At 30.4% G+C, this 20,156-nt stretch overlaps 1 protein-coding gene across 1 annotated transcript; it reads right to left on the bottom strand.

Moving 5' to 3' along the window:
• Nucleotides 1-310: 310 nt before the first annotated feature.
• On the bottom strand, nt 311-4,249 carry LOC124913029. Its single transcript, XM_047453655.1, has 7 exons — nt 4,149-4,249; nt 1,248-1,347; nt 1,105-1,155; nt 883-961; nt 651-733; nt 489-550; nt 311-404 (listed from the first exon to the last, which is right to left on the bottom strand). The coding sequence occupies exons 1-7, from the start codon at nt 4,247-4,249 to the stop codon at nt 311-313; spliced, it is 570 nt and encodes a 189-aa protein (XP_047309611.1).
• Between the last annotated feature and the right edge of the window lie 15,907 nt (nt 4,250-20,156).

Consider the following 20,156-nt stretch of genomic DNA (forward strand, 5'->3'; position numbering starts at 1 on the left):
AATAGAAAATATAAATCTCTTCATAATTAAAATGTTGATCAAATATCTTCTCAAAATAAACTAATTTCCAATTACCAAAACCAATTGATCATCCACAAAATGATTATTAAAGAAAAACTAAAATTCATCATGATTAACCATCCATTGGTGAGACAAAAGTTAAATCTCAAACAATTCAACTCATTCAATTATCTAAATCAACCAAAAATCAAACAAAAATAAAGTAGAACAGTTGCTAACTTGTTTAGCCATGTTGAGGGTAAATTCAGAAGAATCCAAGAGAAATATAGCAAATTTAGACAATCTCCACCTAGAATGGTCCTAGGAACAAGTTGGCAACTTCAATGTTAATCTTTTCGGGAATTGGTGGCAGGTACTTCATTAGCTCTACATCTTCGTCCATGCTTCATAATCACAAATATCAAAGAATAAGTTTCAAGTATTAAATGTTAAATAATAACAATTTGATCAAAGATAAAGTATCATACTAGCTAATTATTTTAAATATGTTATTCCTTGCTTGGCTTAAAAGATTGAAATTTGTATATGTCTGCAAGAAAAAAAAATCATTAAAAGATCAAAATAGAGGAAAAGGATGATTAATTATTATAGGAAATTTTCTAATATTCAATTGAGATGATGTGCTTCACCTCTAGAGAACCAAAGTTTGAGTTAATTTGATCATAAGCTTTGTAATTTTCTTCAACTAGCTCTCCAACAACACCTAATGAAGCTACAATAAAATAAAGTTGTTGTTATTTTTAGTTTGAATCTGATTAAAATCATCTAATCATCTAAAATCTCAAAACATTTACAACAGATCTCATGATTGCCTTACAAATATTTGTCAAAAAAAAAAATATAAAATTTGAATATGGAAACCTTTGAATGAATCAGCTTCATCTGAATTAATAGAACCCACACTAATACTTGGGTTGTCATCAACTCGTCTTTTTGTACCCTATTTTTAAAAGAAAAGAAAAGAAGAACAATTAATAGATAACGGATTGCATACTTAATTTGAATATGAACTTTAAGGATTTTATTGTAGAAGAATCTTATAATGGGTAAGGTATAGATTGCACAAATAATTAAAAAAAATACCCTTTTATCACTTTTCATAATTTCTTTTTTATTATTATTGATCACAGTTTCCTGCATATCATAAAAACATCAAATTATTTCATTATTGAAACATAAAGAAACAAAAAATAAGATAATAGGGTTATAATTCGAGAAACACAAACATTCATCCATTTGATGCGGAATGCCACGTCACGAATGGTCTTGTCAGGCAAATGGTTTGCAATATTTGCATACTTGACTATGTTGGGCTCTGATGCATATCTGAAATGTATTTTAATGAGACATTGTTTATCTGTATTTAGAAAATTGAATTTGTACCATATGAGTTAAAGTAAGCTAATTAGAATAAGAAATAGAAAAACATTCTAGACCTAAGAAGAATGAAAAGAATAAAGAACTAAAAGTAGACTTTTTAATTATGAGAGTGAAAAAATTAAACCATTAAAAACCAAATCACTAAATCAATGGTTATAAGTTAACAAAAATGAGAATAAAGAAAACATATTAGATCTAACAAGAATCAATAATCAATTAAAATGAGACTTCTTATTAATAAATCATACAATTAAGTTTAATTAGTTAAGTTGACTTCAAATAATGAATAAGAAAAATGAGAATAAGAGAACAAAATTGACCTCAAATGAACAAGAAGAAAACATCAAATTCATTTAATTTGTTACAAAATTCTGCAAAGAGTTGAAGTCGACAAACATACGAGAAAAATAAATATTTTAAGATATATACATAATCAAATTATTACAAAATAAATCACCACATTAGCCTTCATAACTTATTTCAACATAATTTAATTTGTGAAACAAAACTTATTAAGATTCAAAGTATATAACAGCAAATAAATAAATAAATAAATAAATAAATAAATAAATAAATAAATAAATAAATAGAGATTGACTATTACATGATAAGCAAGTTTTCCAACATAGCTTGTTCATCCTTAGACCACTCAGAAATTTGAGGATCGTGCCTAAGAAATGCCGAATCCATATGATATTTTCTTCTTGATGCCATTAAATCAAATTCCAAATATCTCTTAAAGAATAGTAATTAAAAAAATTCAATATCCCAATCAAGAAAATCTTTATTTATAGATAAACTTTAGAAGGGGTTGAATTAGATGGTAATAAAAGAGAATACATTTATGTTAATATATCTATATTATTATTTTACTCATTAATCAAAATTAAGGACCATTATTATAATTAAAAATTAATTTTTAAAGAAAATAGATTGGAAGATTTTTTTGGTATTCATCTTTATCAAGTGGCTACAAATTAAAGTATTAGGAGAATAATTATAATATAAAATCATATTAAGTATGACTTATATATTTGACAAAAATGTAATCTTTTTTATTTATTTTTTACCTTTTTCAACCCATTTGACCTACAAAAGAATTATTACATTTATTTGTTACCTTTTTCAACCCATTTGACCTACAAAAGAATTATTACAATATTAAATTATAATTATTATATTAAATACAATCAATATTATTTTTACTTTTTAGATTATAATAATAATAATCAATTCACATTCTATCACTTTTTCTAAATAACTTTTTAAAAGATTCATGAAAAGATTACAAATTAATTAAAAAGATATGTTATTTGGGAATTAATTATAAAATGGGATTGAAAAAAAATCACATTTTTATGGTAAAAAATCTAATTTTATTTATATTTTAAAATCTAATTATTTAAACAAAAAAGATAAAAATGTGATTATACTATATTGTTGTTTTCAACATTATTATAACAAACTATCATAATATAAGAATGGGATAAGAAATAACTAATAAGAAATAAAAAATAAAAAAAATAACTATTTCAATCAAAATATATAGAGGTAATTATATTTTTACTATTAAATTCTATACAAATTTTTATATTACTCCTTAAAATATAGTGTCTAATTTTTCTCCAAAACACTATTAAATAATAAATAATTTGAAATACTACTATCACTCACTTTAAAACTTAACACAATTAGTTAATATTTTTTATTTAAATATTTTTATTATTTTATTTTTCTACTTTTTAATTTATTTTTATTAAACTTCTTTTTATTTAATAATATGTAACTTAATATAATTATTAATTTTTAATACAATATAACATTAATTTTTATTTATATTTAACAATAATTACATAATATTTTATATAAAAATAAATGTACAACTATATTAAAATTATAAATTAAAATAATAAATATTTATCAATTATTTTATATATCAATATATATTACAGTTAATTATATTTATTTAATATTTAAATATATATAATATATGTATTACAATTATTTATTAAATTTTATAGACTTATTTTTATAAAATATATTTATATAAATAATAAATAGTTATAAAATATCAACAAAATTACAATAATTCAAAATTTTTATTTTATTTTTTAATTTTAAGTTTCATTTCAATTAAATCATTCTTATAAACACTAAAAATCTACCTAACCAATTTATAAATATTAAAATAATTATAATTATTTTTTAAAAATAAAATCAAAATAATTAACCACAGTATCAAATTATAATTAAAAAATTAATTAAATTAAAGATTGTGATAATTAAAACCTAATTAATTAAGGAAAATGTCCAAAGAAATTAAATAAAATTATTTGGGATAAATGTTATACTTATTTTATCTCAAAATAATTTTTGAAAAAATTAAAGAGATTAAAATAAAGAATTTATGATGAAATGTGGTACTCATTTTATCCCCAAAAATTATTTATTTAGCCTAAAAAAAATTGACAAAATATTTTTCATATTTATTTTAAATATTTTTTATATTTTAAAGATTTACAAATAAAACCAAAAAGGTAAAAGAAATATTAATTTCAAACAAACCCTTAAGGTTTTAAATAAAAATTAAATTTACAATCGGGTGTAGCCGAAATTCAGAATAATGGTTACAGCTGAAACCACATCCATCGGATGGGCGTTGAATTTTCATCGTACGCCTAAGAGTCACTAGTGTCGCCTGCTGCAGTGAATGAAACACGCTTCTGCACCGCATACGAATAACTAACATCCCATTAGCTGAAACGTAACAGAGTGTCTGGAACGCGATAGAACGTTGACAGAACGCTAACAGACTGCTTCGTGTCTGCATTTTCGCCGGAAATGACATCGTTTCTTTTGCGGCTTTCTCTTCGTCGCGATCATTGGAGGGATAAGAACAGTAGCCATATTTGATTTTTCAAAGATAGAACTCTTTCGTTTCTAGATGATTTGGCTTCATTCAAAAGCTGAAATGATCATTTTTCCTACACTATAGGCATCAATGATGCCTATTCTGGTAACTAGTTGGAAGAATAGCCAAAATGTCATTAATGACTTTTGACTAACTCAAGCCACTTTCCTGCCTCAACCGACATCGGGAGGCTATTTAACAATTCTAAAAGAGAGATCATCTTAAGCCACGAATCAAAAGTTTCAGAAAATCCACAATTGAAGCTACAAGCTTTTGATTTTTTTAAATTTTCGTGTAAAGCCTTAAAATTTGGATACAGACATCTAGAAAGCTTCCTTAAGGTCTAAGGTGTGTTCTCCAACACTTGGTAAACTTCCAATCATCCTTTAATTCATACTTCCACTTTGAAATTGAAATTTTATATTTCAGTTTTCATAAGCTTGTATGATGTATGTTTCTTGAATTTGATAATTGGAAAATGATCTTAGGATAATTTATTAGCTTTCTATGAAAGCCAAGATCGATCAATCAATCTCAAACAAAAATTCCCAAATTTGAATTATAAAAAGATAAAAAAAAATGGGTTTTTTTGTTCTTTGTTAATCCTCATGAACAGCAGCTTAAAAAGCTTTTTAATATGTTTTTAATGATGTTAGACAACTATTTGGATAATGTTTGATCCATCCCAATCATGTTTGATCATAATCAAAAATTTCAAAATAAATGAAATTTTTGAGTTCTTCAATTGATCCAAATAAACAGTCAGTGTTCATGTTTTATTATCAATCAACTATATGAAGTATAAGAAAGTTATTGACAAACTCCTTATACTTCAAAACAACTTTAAAACCGAAAACTCGATTTTTGGCCATAAATTATTTTGAACAAATTGATCATCACCTAGGTCGAATGATACATTGGGATGATGATTTTAATGTTCTTGAGAGCTTTGTGAAGCTACCCAAGCCCTTGGATAAAAATATCCAAGCCTCCATTAAAATTGCAAAACCTTAAATTTTGATGTTCTTGAGGACAGACAAGTCTGACTAGGACCGACAGGTCCGACCGATGATCTTTAGTCAAGACCGAGAGGTCCGACCATGGATCTTTGGTCAAGACCGAGAGGTCCGACTAGTAAATCTTAGCCTCGACTGAAATATCCGAACGAGTCTTTTCAACTAGGACCGAGAGGTTCGATCGATGTTCTTCATCTAGGACCGAGATGTCCAACCGATGCTTTTTTACATCCAATCGAGAAATCGAACCTAGGACCAAGAAGTCTCATACCCCACCGAGAACTCCCAAACCTAGAATCAATGATCTCTAGTTAGGACTAAGACATTTGACCGAGAAGTCAGAACTATGATTGAGGGAGTCTCGCACCCGACCGAGAACTCCTGAACCTAGGATCGATGACTTCCACCTAGGACCAAAGTGTTTGACCGAGAATTCGAACCTAGGGCCAAGGAGTCTCGCACCCAACCAAGTACTCCCAAACACATAACACATGACTGATGACTTCGACTTAGGACTGAGGCTTCCGACCGAGAATTCTAGCACCCGAACGAGAATTATGGACAAGGACTGAAACACCCTAGCACCTTGACTGAGGGACTTCCACACCCCAACCGAAGATCTTGAACCCAGACCGAGGGGTCCCCGACCAGGACCAATGGCTTTTTATCCCCAATCGATAAAACGAACCTAAGACACCAGTCCTAAGGCCCATTTGGTTACATTTTTAAAATTCCAAAAGTACTTTTATAATTTTGGAACCTCAAACCATTTTATAAAAATCCCAAAATAGAAAATAATTTCAAAATATTTTTGAATATTTTTGAATATTTCCAAGATAGCACTGCCTCTTACAATTCTAACGCGCAAGAATGTGAAATTTGTGTGGTCTGATGAATGTGAGACAAGTTTTAATGAGTTAAAGCGGTGCCTGATTTCTGCCCCAGTGCTTACCATTCCAGAAGGAGTGGGCAACTTTGTGGTTTGCACAGATGCATCAAAGTGTGGTCTAGGAGCTGTTCTTATGCAAAACGGGAACGTAGTGGCTTATGCATCAAGGCAACTAAAGATTCATGAAAGGAATTATCCCACCCATGACTTGGAATTAGCTGATGTAGTCTTTGCTCTTAAAATCTGGAGGCATTATCTTTATGGTGAGAAGTCTCAAATATTTACGGATCATCAAAGTTTGAAATATTTATTTACTCAAAAGGAGTTGAATATGAGGCAGCGGCGTTGGCTGGAACTGGTTAAAGATTATGATTGTGAAATTGTTTATCAACCGGGGAGGGTCAATGTTGTAGCTGATGCCTTAAGCCGTAATTCGGGTACCCTTAATATAATCACTACCTAGTCTGACCTGATTCAAGAGTTTGAAAGATTAGATCTGGCTGTGATTGAGCCAAGGCAGGAGTGCATTCTTGCAACTCTAGCCATTGTTCCTGATCTTGTGGAAAGAATTAGGTTGGGACAAGCTGATGACCCATAACTAACATTATGGAAGCAAAGAGATGATAAGAGGGAGACACCTTTGTATAGCACGAGGAATAATCTGGTGTATCACAGGAATCAACTATGGGTGCCTTCAGTTGGTTCGTTAAGGCAAGAGTTATTGGTTGAAGAACACACTACTCCATATTATATTCATCCAGGAAGCACCAAAATGTTCAAAGATCTTCAAATGTTGTATTGGTGGCCGGGTATGAAGAAGGATATCATCAAGTATGTTAGTGAGTGCTTAACTTGCCAGCAAGTTAAGGTGGAGCGTCAAAGGCCTTCTGGACTTCTTTGTCCACTGCCCATACCTGTTTCAAAATGGGATGATATTACTATGGACTTTGTGGTTGGGTTACCTTTGACCTTGAGGAAAATGAATGCCATCTGGGTAATAGTTGATCGTCTTACTAAGTCAGCACACTTTCTGCCGGTAAAGACAACTTTTTCAATGAATCAATATGCAGAGCTGTACTTACAAGAGATCGTTAGACTCCACGACATCCCAACCAGAATCGTGTCCGACCGAGACCCTCGTATTACCTCTCACTTTTGGGAAATCTTGCACAAAGGTTTGGGAACAAAGTTAGCATTCAGTACTGCATTTCACCCCCAAACAGATGGCCAGTCTGAAAGAGTGATCCAAATCCTAGAAGATCTGCTAAGGGCATGTCTTATTGATTTTGGTGGTGATTGGGAATCAAGGCTTCTGTTACTAGAGTTTGCCTACAACAATAGTTATCAATCTTCTATTGGCATGGCACCATTTGAATCTCTCTATGGGAAGAAGTGTAGAACTCCCTTGCATTGGGATGAAGTTGGGGAAAGAGTGTTAATAGAGCCTGAGATCGTCTCTAACAGCTCAAAGCCGACAGAAGAGATATGCAGATAAGACGCGCCGGGATATAATATTCAACAAAGGTGACCATGTGTTTCTTAAGGTATCTCCTTGCAAAGGTATCATTCGGTTTGGAAAGAAGGGAAAATTGAATCCAAGATACATAGGGCCTTTTGAGATTCTGGAGGTAGTTGGTGAAGTTGCATATAGATTAGCATTGCCTCCGAGCCTTGCTGTTGTTCACAATGTTTTTCATGTTCCAATTTGAGGAATTACATTCCTAATGCCAACCATGTGATTCAGTATGAAGAAGTTCAGTTAGAAAAGGATCTATCTTATGATGAGAGACCAACCCAGATCCTGTCCAGGCAAACCAGGAAGTTAAGAAATAAAGAAGTAAATATGGTCAAGGTGCTTTGGCACAACAGTTCAGTAGAAGAAGCCACCTGGGAAGTAGAGCAGGATATGCAGCAGAACTATCCTGAACTGTTCCGTAAGTAAATTTCGAGGTCAAAATTTTTATAAGTAAGGTAGAATTGTTATGCCCAAACTCATCTTTTTCTGTTCAAAAAGGCTAGTAGGGTCAAAGGGTGCAATTCTGGAATTGTTGACCCTTATGTATTTATTTATGGGTCATTTAAGGAAGAGACTTGTATTATTATTACTAGGGGCTGAAATATAAAAAGGCTGTGCTAATTATATTATGGGACAGTTTGTAGGAAGAACCATGGTAGAAGAGGCTCACACTTAAAATTTAGGAATAGACTTGTTGTTGCTATTATGAATTGGGATATAATTGCTATGTGTTAAATTATAAATATAGCCAGAATGTATAAGGGACATGCTATACTAGAGGCTTTTATTTTTACTTAGCCAATTTTTAATAAAAACAACAAGTTGCATGGACCCATGTAAGAGGACCCACCAGAATAATTAGGATAAGTTTAATCCTAATTAATCCCCTCTTTAGTCAATAATTAAACAAACTTGCCTATTAATTAATTTGGACACATGGCATCCTAAAAACACCCCACCATAACCATTTGCATGCCTTCCATTTAACCTAGCTGCATGCAATCCACCTTGCATATCGGCCCTTTAAATATACCCTTAGCCATTTATTTTCTTCATCAGCAAATTCCATTTTCTCTCTCTATAAGCCAAACTTAGGAGCTTTGAAGAGAAGCAAGAGCAACCCTAGCAAAGACTATCTTCTTTATCCAATTTCGAAATTAAGGCAAATCCTTCTCAAAATCACTCTTATAACCCACACATAGCTATTTATATCAAGTACTTTCTGCCAGATTTTCATATATGTTTGAAATATATATTTTTATGTCATAACCTGGGTTTTATGGATCAATCTGGTTTATAAACATACTGTTTTATCAAGCATGACAATGGTCATCATCTTTTCAGAAAATACTAGGTTTCTTGATTTGTTAAGTATAAACTATTATAAAACAGAAACCCTTAAGATTTATGCATACATGGGCGCATATTAATATTGATGGATGAGTATTGACGGATAAGGGAGGAGGCTGGCTGGCATGAGCTCTAGTCAGCCAATTCCAAATGTACTGGCTGAATTATTTATGGGACCATGGTATATAGCATGAGCTCTATTTACTGCTGCCCAACTAAAAGACGGTCCAAACAGGTTGAGGGCTTTTAGGGCTGGACTCTTAATTGTGTCTTTTCCAAATACGGCTCAAACAGATTCCTAGCCTTCAAGATCAGCTCTGAATGGTGTAGGGTCAAACATGGCTCAAGATGTTACTGTACAGGCCCATTAACTCATATTTATAAATATGCATATGGCTTTTTATGGACTATTAACTCATATTTTATAAACATGCATATGGCTTTTTATGGACTGATCATCTCTTTTAAAGTATGAATATTTTATGCATACATATTTCTTTTTAAAAGCAAAGCATTCCAGCAGATTTTACAATATTAATTGCTTGCTGAGTCTTTAGACTCATTATGTTGTGTATGGTGTAGGTACCCAGCCTTAGCTTTTGTACACTTGAAGGAATGAGGCTTGGAGAGGTGCAAGTTGTGGGAGAAAGTGTGGGAGGAGGGATCGAGGCTGTTAGATTTACTTGTCTTTTGTATCCACACTTGATTTTTATTCTGGGTCCTTTCTTACTGTCTAATGGTTCCTGTGTATAATACTTGTACAGAAACATGTTTGCATGATGGTTTATAGGTTATCCTTTTTTGTACTTGTTGTTGTTTGATGCAGCTTGTATATATAACATATATTTTTGAACAGAACAAGTGTATATGGCTTCAGCTAGGGCTCTTAAAGTTAAATAGAGATATATGTTAAGTAGTATCTTTAATATATGAGCAGGGACGTCTCACAAAGTCTTCACATCGGTCATGACTAGACCGAAATTTCCCAATACCTTTGCATCGCCCACTATACTCAATATTGCATCAACTAATTGATCATCCATATCTGTTCTGGACCCTGAATTCCCAGCAAGATTAGGACCCCAAATGGTCATCTAAATATCATCCATTAGACTAGAAGATCGAGGGACCTTCTGAAATGCAGCTATTTATTATATTTTCACCAAAGTCAGCATCAATTGATTTTTTAATAGCAGGATTCGACCGAGATTTTATTCCTATTATCTCAGCCTCTTTAGGACCCAATATATCATATGAACAGCTCCCCAAAGTTTGTTGGACTGATAGGCTGTTAGGACTTTGATTCTCATCGATCATATTAATAGGAACGATAACTTCCAATTCCTCTATTTCATTTGATTACCCAAAATGGTTTATGCTCATTTTTCATTTTTCCCAAACCCAATCCCTAAATTCACATACTTAGACCCTGATTTCTTAATAGCTTTGGAACCCGATAATTCATTGGAGCGGCACCTTATAGTAACCAACTTCTCCACTTCACCCGAATTACCCAAGTTAGCATTAGTTTATAGTACATTTAACCCAGACCTGAATTTGTAGCAGCATTAGGCCCTAAAAGTTCATCGGAAATAAACACAGTAGATTGCAGGACTGAGGGTCTAGAATACCTGCATTTACCCATCAGATACTCATCCGTTTCAACAGCAATAAACCATGTTTTCTCAAACTCATTGCCTGCTTCCTTAGCACCCGATGTTCACCCGTTTCATCCAGTATAACATAAGATCTTAGCACAATTAACCAAAACCTCAACCCTGAATTTACACTTGCACTATGACTCGGTTGTTCATTAGATATGCACCTGGTTGACTGTATGACCAAAGGATAATTAAACTGCATCTCCTCATCAGATTCTCATCACATTAACAACAACATACCCTAATTCAAATTTAGGTACCACCCTTTACTCAGCATTAACACTCATTCCTTCCCAATTTGAATCCAACATTAGACCTGTAGAATTAGGACCCTACAGACACAAATCTTCAGAATTATACGCATTAGACTATAAGACCGGGGGACCCTCAACGTTTGACCCAGGATTAACACCCATCAGTTTTCCATCAGATTCAGCACCCACATACCATGTTTTAGCTTTTCCCACTTCACGACTCAGCAATAGAATCCAAATCATTCTTACCTGAATTCAGTATAAGACCGATAGAACTAGGACCCAACAGACACGACCTTGCATCAGCCTTTAGATTTTTCAATCTAGCATCATACCTTGAGGTCTCTACATCATCTAAACCCGATATAGCCTAAGGACCGATGGATATGTACCCGGTAGCTTGATTAATGGTTTCTTCCATCTCTTGGACCTAATTAACCTCAGTTTCAATAGGATTCGATTTCAAGACCGAATTTTCCACAAATAAGTCATTTTGGTCCAGATTATCAACCTTATACTCTAATGACTCAACTTTTGTAGATGATCTCAAGAAATTTTTATAGATTGTAGGAATTAAAATTCTATCTAATCTACTTCCAGTTTTATCATTCCTAGCCAAGCTAATCCTATCTTTTCTAACATGCTCATGAATGATAGATGCATCCCCGGTTCAACTATTCACATAACAATCTACATCAATGGGTTAGAAATCATAACTGAAAGAGGATTTGCATTAGAATCAATAGAGCTCTTATCTTCCATAGGCAAGACTCAATCCTTGATAGTAGGGATCGGTTTCTCATGATTGTTACTTAATCTGAGTGTTCTTCTGTCTCTCTCAGTCTTTTTGCAGGCCTCTAATCTCTTTGGCAGCTTCTCCAGATCAACAGACTGAGCCAGTATGGCTCCCTTTGCCCGTGTTACAACGCTGGAAGGGCTCATTACTAGCCAAAGGATAAATCAACCTATAAAGAGGATTGATCTGCAAAGGAACCATAGAGTGGTGAGATCTGCAGTAAAGGGTTGACTCAATAGACACAATTGGAATTCCAAATGCACCTCAATAAGGGTTTGAGATTAGAAATTCAGTCAAGAACAGAACTAAATTACTTTGAATCAGCCCGTAGCTAGTACAACTTCCACCTCACAGTTTGGCCTAAAGCCTAGACCGAAGCCTTAGACTGTACTTGTAAGCGATGGATGAAGAGGGGAGTGTGACTGACGCTAGGAGTGCGACCGGTCTCGGTAGAAAGATGATTCGATGATTCACTCCGGTCCTACAGCAAAGTGACAACCACGACCGTACCACGCTAAAAATGATTCTCGATTTGCAACAATTGAAACACGATCGACACGGTTGACACAACATAATCGACGACACGATCGGCACGAACGACACGATTCAACTAAAACTATGTTAATTTATAGTAATTTTATGACAATATATTATTAAATATTAAATAAAATCCTTTTGAAATCAAAACAAATGAAAAGTCCCAAATACTCAAAAGCTCAATGGAGGTTCTTAATTTGACTAAGGCCCTCTCGAAGCTTATTTCAGTTAACTAACCTATTATGAACCTAACACGACACTTCTGGATGAATTTTTATTTTAATATAATCTAACCACAACCAATCAATAGAAAATATAAATCTCTTCATAATTAAAATGTTGATCAAATATCTTCTCAAAATAAACTAATTTCCAATTACTAATTTCCAATTACCAAAACCAATTGATCATCCACAAAATGATTATTAAAGAAAAACTAAAATTCATCATGATTAACCATCCATTGGTGAGACAAAATTTAAATCTCAAACAATTCAACTCATTCAATTATCTAAATCAACCAAAAATCAAACAAAAATAAAGTAGAACAGTTGCTAACTTGTTTAGCCATGTTGAGGGTAAATTCAGAAGAATCCAAGAAAAATATAGCAAATTTAGACAATCTCCACCTAGAATGGTCCTAGGAACAAGTTGGCAACTTCAATGTTAATCTTTTCGGGAATTGGTGGCAGGTACTTCATTAGTTCTACATCTTCGTCCATGCTTCATAATCACAAATATCAAAGAATAAGTTTCAAGTATTAAATGTTAAATAATAACAATTTGATCAAAGATAAAGTATCATACCAGCTAATTATTTTAAATATGTTAGTCCTTGCTTGGCTTAAAAGATTGAAATTTGTATATATCTGCAAGAAAAAAAATCATTAAAAAATCAAAGAGGAAAGGATGATTAATTATTATAGGAAATTTTCTAATATTCAATTGAGATGATGTGCTTCACCTCTAGAGAACCAAAGTTTGAGTTAATTTGATCATAAGCTTTGTAATTTTCTTCAACTAGCTCTCCAACAACACCTAATGAAGCTACAATAAAATAAAGTTGTTGTTATTTTTAGTTTGAATCTGATTAAAATCATCTAATCATCTAAAATCTCGAAAATTTTACAACAGATCTCATGATTGCCTTACAAATATTTGTCAAAACAAAATATAAAATTTGAATATGGAAACCTTTGAATGAATCAGCTTCATCTGAATTAATAGAACCCACACTAATACTTGGGTTGTCATCAACTCGTCTTTTAGTACCCTATTTTTAAAAGAAAAGAAAAGAAAAGAAGAACAATTAATAGATAACGGATTGCATACTTAATTTGAATAAGAACTTTAAGGATTTTATTGTAGAAGAATCTTATAATGGGTAAGGTATAGATTGCACAAATAATTAAAAAAAAAAATACCCTTTTATCACTTTTCATAATTTCTTTTTTATTATTATTGATCACAGTTTCCTGCATATCATAAAAACATCAAATTATTTCATTATTGAAACATAAAGAAACAAAAAATAAGATAATAGGGTTATAATTCGAGAAACACAAACATTCATCCATTTGATGCGGAATGCCACGTCACGAATGGTCTTGTCAGGCAAATGGTTTGCAATATTTGCATACTTGACTATGTTGGGCTCTGATGCATATCTGAAATATATTTTAATGAGACATTGTTTATCTGTATTTAGTAAATTGAATTTGTACCATATGAGTTAAAGTAAGCTAATTAGAATAAAAAATAGAAAAACATTCTAGACCTAAGAAGAATGAAAAGAATAAAGAACTAAAAGTAGACTTTTTAATTATGAGAGTGAAAAAATTAAACCATTAAAAACCAAATCACTAAATCAATGGTTATAAGTTAACAAAAATGAGAATAAAGAAAACATATTGGATCTAATAAGATTCAATAATCAATTAAAATGAGACTTCTTATTAATAAATCATACAATTAAGTTTAATTAGTTAAGTTGACTTCCAATGAATAAGCAAAATGAGAATAAGCAAAATGAGAATAAGAGAACAAAATTGACCTCAAATGAACAAGAAGAAAACATCAAATTCATTTAATTTGTTACAAAATTCTGCAAAGAGTTGAAGTCGACAAACATACGAGAAAAATAAATATTTTAAGATATATACATAATCAAATTATTACGAAATAAATCACCACATTAGCCTTCATAACTTATTTCAACATAATTTAATTTGTGAAACAAAACTTATTAAGATTCAAAGTATATAACAGCAAATAAATAAATAAATAAATAGAGATTGACTATTACATGATAAGCAAGTTTTCCAACATAGCTTGTTCATCCTTAGACCACTCGGAAATTTGAGGATCGTGCCTAAGAAATGCCGAATCCATATGAGATTTTCTTCTTGATGCCATTAAATCAAATTCCAAATATCTCTTAAAGAATAGTAATTAAAATTTTTCAATATCCCAATCAAGAAATCTTTATTTATAGATAAACTTTAGAAGGGGGTGAATTAGATGGTAATAAAAGATAATACATTTATGTTAATATATCTATATTATTATTTTACTCATTAATCAAAATTAAGGACCATTATTATAATTAAAAATTAATTTTTAAAGAAAATAGATTGGAAGATTTTTTTGTATTCATCTTTATCAAGTGGCTACAAATTAAAAGTATTAGGAGAATAATTATAATATAAAATCATATTAAGTATAACTTTATATTTGACAAAAATGTAATCTTTTTTATTTATTTTTTACCTTTTTCAACCCATTTGACCTACAAAAGAATTATTACATTTATTTGTTACCTTTTTCAACCCATTTGACCTACAAAAGAATTATTACAATATTAAATTATAATTATTATATTAAATACAATCAATATTATTTTTACTTTTTAGATTATAATAATAATAATCAATTCACATTCTATCACTTTTTCTAAATAACTTTTTAAAAGATTCATGAAAAGATTACAAATTAATTAAAAAGATATGTTATTTGGGAATTAATTATAAAATGGGATTGAAAAAAAAAAATCACATTTTTATGGTAAAAAATCTAATTTTATTTATATTTTAAATCTAATTATTTAAACAAAAAAAGATAAAAATGTGATTATACTATATTGTTGTTTTCAACATTATTATAACAAACTATCATAATATAAGAATGGGATAAGAAATAACTAATAAGAAATAAAAAAAAAAAAATCACTATTTCAATCAAAATATATAGAGGTAATTATATTTTTACTATTAAATTCTATACAAATTTTTATATTACTCCTTAAAATACTTAAAATATAGTGTCTAATTTTTCTCCAAAACACTATTAATAATAATAATTTGAAATACTACTATCACTCACTTTAAAACTTAACACAATTAGTTAATATTTTTTATTTAAATATTTTTATTATTTTATTTTTCTACTTTTTAATTTATTTTTATTAAACTTCTTTTTATTTAATAATATGTAACTTAATATAATTATTAATTTTTAATACAATATAACATAATTTTTATTTATATTTAACAATAATTACATAATATGTTATATAAAAATAAATGTACAACTATATAAAATTATAATTAAAATAATAAATATTTATCAATTATTTTATATATCAATATATATTACAGTTAATTATATTTATTTAATATTTAAATATAATATAATATATGTATTACAATTATTTATTAAATTTTATAGACTTATTTTTATAAATATATTTATATAAATTAATAAATAGTTATAAAATATCAACAAAATTACAATAATTCACAATTTTTATTTTATTTTTTAATTTTAAGTTTCATTTCAATTAAATCATTCTTATAAGCATTAAAAATCTACCTAACCAATTTATAAATATTAATATAATTATAATTATTTTTTATAAATAAAATCAAAATAATTAACCACAATATCAAATTATAATTAAAAAATTAATTAAATTAAAGATTGTGATAATTAAAACCTAATTAATTAAGGAAAATGTCCAAAGAAAGTAAATAAAATTATTTGGGATAAATGTTATACTTATTTTATCTCAAAATAATTTTTGAAAAATTAAAGAGATTAAATAAAGAATTTATGATGAAATGTGGTACTCATTTTATCCCCAAAAATTATTTATTTAACGTAAAAAAATTGGCAAATATTTTTCATATTTATTTTAAATATTTTTTATATTTTAAAGATTTACAAATAAACCAAAAGGGTTAAAAGAAATATTAATTTCAACAAACCCTTAAGGTTTTAAATAAAATTAAATTTACAATCGGGTGTAGCCGAAATTCAAAATAATGGTTACAGCTGAAACCACATCCATCGGATGGGCGTTGAATTTTCATCGTACACCTAAGAGTCACTAGTGTCGCCCGCTGTAGTGAATGAAACACGCTTCTGCACCGCATACGAATAACTAACATCCCATTAGCTGAAACGTAATAGAGTGCCTGGAACGCGACAGAACGTTGGCAGAACGCTAACAGACTGCTTCGTGTCTGCATTTTCGTCGGAAATGACATCGTTTCGTTTTGCGGCTTTCGTCTTCGTCGCGATCATTGGAGGGATCAAGAACAGTAGCCATATTTTGATTTTTCAAAGATAGAACTCTTTCGTTTCTAGATGATTTGGCTTCATTCAAAAGCTGAAATGATCCTTTTTCCTACACTATAGGCATCAATGATGCCTATTCTGGTAACTAGTTGGAAGAATAGCCAAAATGTCATTAATGACTTTTGACTAACTCAAGCCACTTTCCTGCCTCAACCGACATCGGGAGGCTATTTAACAATTCTAAAAGAGAGATCATCTTAAGCCACGAATCAAAGTTTTAGAAAATCCACAATTGAAGCTACAAGCTTTGATTTTTTTAAATTTTCGTGTAAAGCCTTAAAATTTGGATTACAGACATCTAGAAAGCTTCCTTAAGGTCTAAGGTGTGTTCTCCAACACTTGGTAAACTTCCAATCATCCTTTAATTCATACTTCCACTTTGAAATTGAAATTTTATATTTCAATTTTCATAAGCTTGTATGATGTATGTTTCTTGAATTTGATAATTGGAAAATGATCTTAGGATAATTTATTAGCTTTCTATGAAAGCCAAGATCGATCAATCAATCTCAAACAAAAATTCCCAAATTTGAATTATAAAAAGATAAAAAAAATGGGTTTTTTTTGTTCTTTGTTAATCCTCATGAACAGCAGCTTAAAAAGCTTTTTAATATGTTTTTAATGATGTTAGACAACTATTTGGATAATGTTTGATCCATCCCAATCATGTTGATCATAATCAAAAATTTCAAAATAAATGAAATTTTTGAGTTCTTCAATTGATCCAATAAACAGTCAGTGTTCATGTTTTATTATCAATCTACTATAGAAGTATAAGAAAGTTATTGACAAACTCCTTATACTTCAAAACAACTTTAAAAACGAAAACTCGATTTTGGCCATAAATTATATTGAACAAATTGATCATCACCTAGGTCGAATTGATACATTGGGATGATGATTTTAATGTTCTTGAGAGCTTTGTGAAAACTACCCAAGCCCTTGGATAAAAATATCCAAGCCTCCATTACAATTGCAAAACCTTAAATTTTGATGTTTTTGAGGATAACAAGTCTGACTAGGACCGAGAGATTCGACCGATGATCTTTAGTTCAAGACCGGAGAGGTCCGACCAAGGATCTTGGTCAAGACCGAGAAGTCCGATCTAGTAAATCTAGCCTGGACTGAAATACCGAACGAGTCTTTTCAACTAGGACCGAGAGGTTCGTATCGATGTTCTTCATCTAGTGTACCGATGATGTCCAACCGATGCTTTTTACACTCCAATCGAGAAATCGAATCTAGGACCGAGGAGTCTCATCTCCCACCGAGAACTCCCAAACCTAGAACCAATTGATCTCTACTTAGGACTAAGACATTTGACCGAGAAGTCAGAACTATGATTGAGGGAGTCTCGCACCCGACCGAGAACTCCTGAACCTAGGATCGATGACTTCCACCTAGGACCAAAGTGTTCGACCGAGAATTCGAACCTAGGACCAAGGAGTTTCGCACCCAACCAAGTACTCCCAAACACATGACACGTGACTGATGACTTCGACTTAGGACCGAGGCTTCCGACCGAGAATTCTAGCACCCGAACGAGAATTATGGCCAGGACTGAAATCACCCTAGCACCTTGACTGAGGGACTTCCACACCCCAACCGAGGATCCTAAACCCAGACCGAGGGGTCCCCGACCAGGACCAATGGCTTTTTAGCCCCAATCGATAAAATGAACCTAAGACACCAGTCCTAAGGCCTATTTGGTTTACATTTTTTAAAATTCCAAAAGTACTTTTATAATTTTGGAACCTCAACCATTTTATAAAAATTCCTAAATAGAAAATGATTTCAAATATTTTTGATATTTCTATAAGAAAAGATGTTGATAAGGCTTGTTTGGGATTTATGCGTAAACCTTAATGCCTATAAATATTGATGTTCTTTACGTGTATTCTTCCCTAGCCATCATCTACAACAGGTACCATTAATTAATAATTGTTGTTATAATTTTTTAAATAAGCAAAAACATATACACAGCTTAATAAAATATATAATTAAATAAAAAAAAACAAAAATAAAAATAATTTTAGAAAGTTGAAAAATAAAATATATAACTAAATGAATTAATTTTTAAAATGAATGAGGAAATATTTCATACTTATTTAATAATAAATAAAACAAAATCAAGCATGAATGTACTTTAATGAGGAATATTTATAAAACGGTGAGAAATTAATATATCGAGATAAAATAAAGATAAAAGTAAAATTAAATAAAAATTTAGAATAACTAGATGAAAAAACGTGACATTATTTAACCATTAGAATCCTTTCTTACCATTTTTCTTAGCTCCCCATGTATCCTCTTACAATGGACAAAATTGTAATAAATTAATTTTTTTAATTACAGTTTTGCCCCCTCTCTTGTGAGGGGATAGCGAGAAAATTGTAACAGATTAATTTATACTTTCGATATTTCGTCTTTCAAATTTAATAATTAATCAAATTTAAGTCTGATTATATTCTATCTTTAAAAATTAAACACAATCTTATACTTTAAATTAAATACAACCCGTACACATCCAAACATAAACCACACACACCCTAATTATTATCAAATACAAACTTTTATACATCTATAATAAAACACAAACTTATACTTGTAAATCAATCACAATCCCTATACTTAGAAATTGATACACAATTCATATGTTTAGATAATTAAACAAGATTCATATATTTAGAAACTAAAATACCACTTAAAAAGGGAAAAGAAAATAGAGAAGAGGTTAACACCGACAAAATTTGAGAAAATCTTTCCGTATTTGGTGCAAAAACAGAAAGATTTACCTATTTTTGTCGGCTTTGGTCTTAATTACCCAAAAAAAATTAAAGTGTTGGGAAGGGGCCACAATTCTTTCTGCATTGGCCTTAAATACCAAAATATTTAATTCAAAACTTTCGATATTTCATCCCTTAAAATTTAAAAATTAATCAGACTGAAGCCTAATTATATTTTATCCTTAAGAAACTAAACACAATCCTATATACTTAAAAATTAAACACAAACCCTACACATCCAAACACAAACCATACAAACACATCCTAATTATAATCAAACACAAATTTGTATACATCCTTTTATAATCAAACACTAACCTATACTTTTAAAATTAATCACAATCGGTATACTTAGAAATTGACACACAATTCATATGTCTATATAATTAAACAAGATTCAT

This window comes from Impatiens glandulifera, chromosome 8 (assembly GCF_907164915.1).
Source record: "Impatiens glandulifera chromosome 8, dImpGla2.1, whole genome shotgun sequence".
In the NCBI taxonomy this organism is placed as follows: domain Eukaryota; kingdom Viridiplantae; phylum Streptophyta; class Magnoliopsida; order Ericales; family Balsaminaceae; genus Impatiens; species Impatiens glandulifera.

Coding starts and splice junctions, on each gene's coding strand:
- LOC124913029 (XM_047453655.1), bottom strand. CDS start 4,249: ATGTCATTTCCGGCGAAAATGCAGACACGAAGCAGTCTGTTAGCGTTC. Junction 1,348..4,148: donor TACGTTTCAGCTAATGGGAT/GTTAGTTATTCG, acceptor AATACATTTCAG/ATATGCATCAGAGCCCAACA. Junction 962..1,104: donor TTATGAAAAGTGATAAAAGG/GTATTTTTTTTA, acceptor TTTTAAAAATAG/GGTACAAAAAGACGAGTTGA.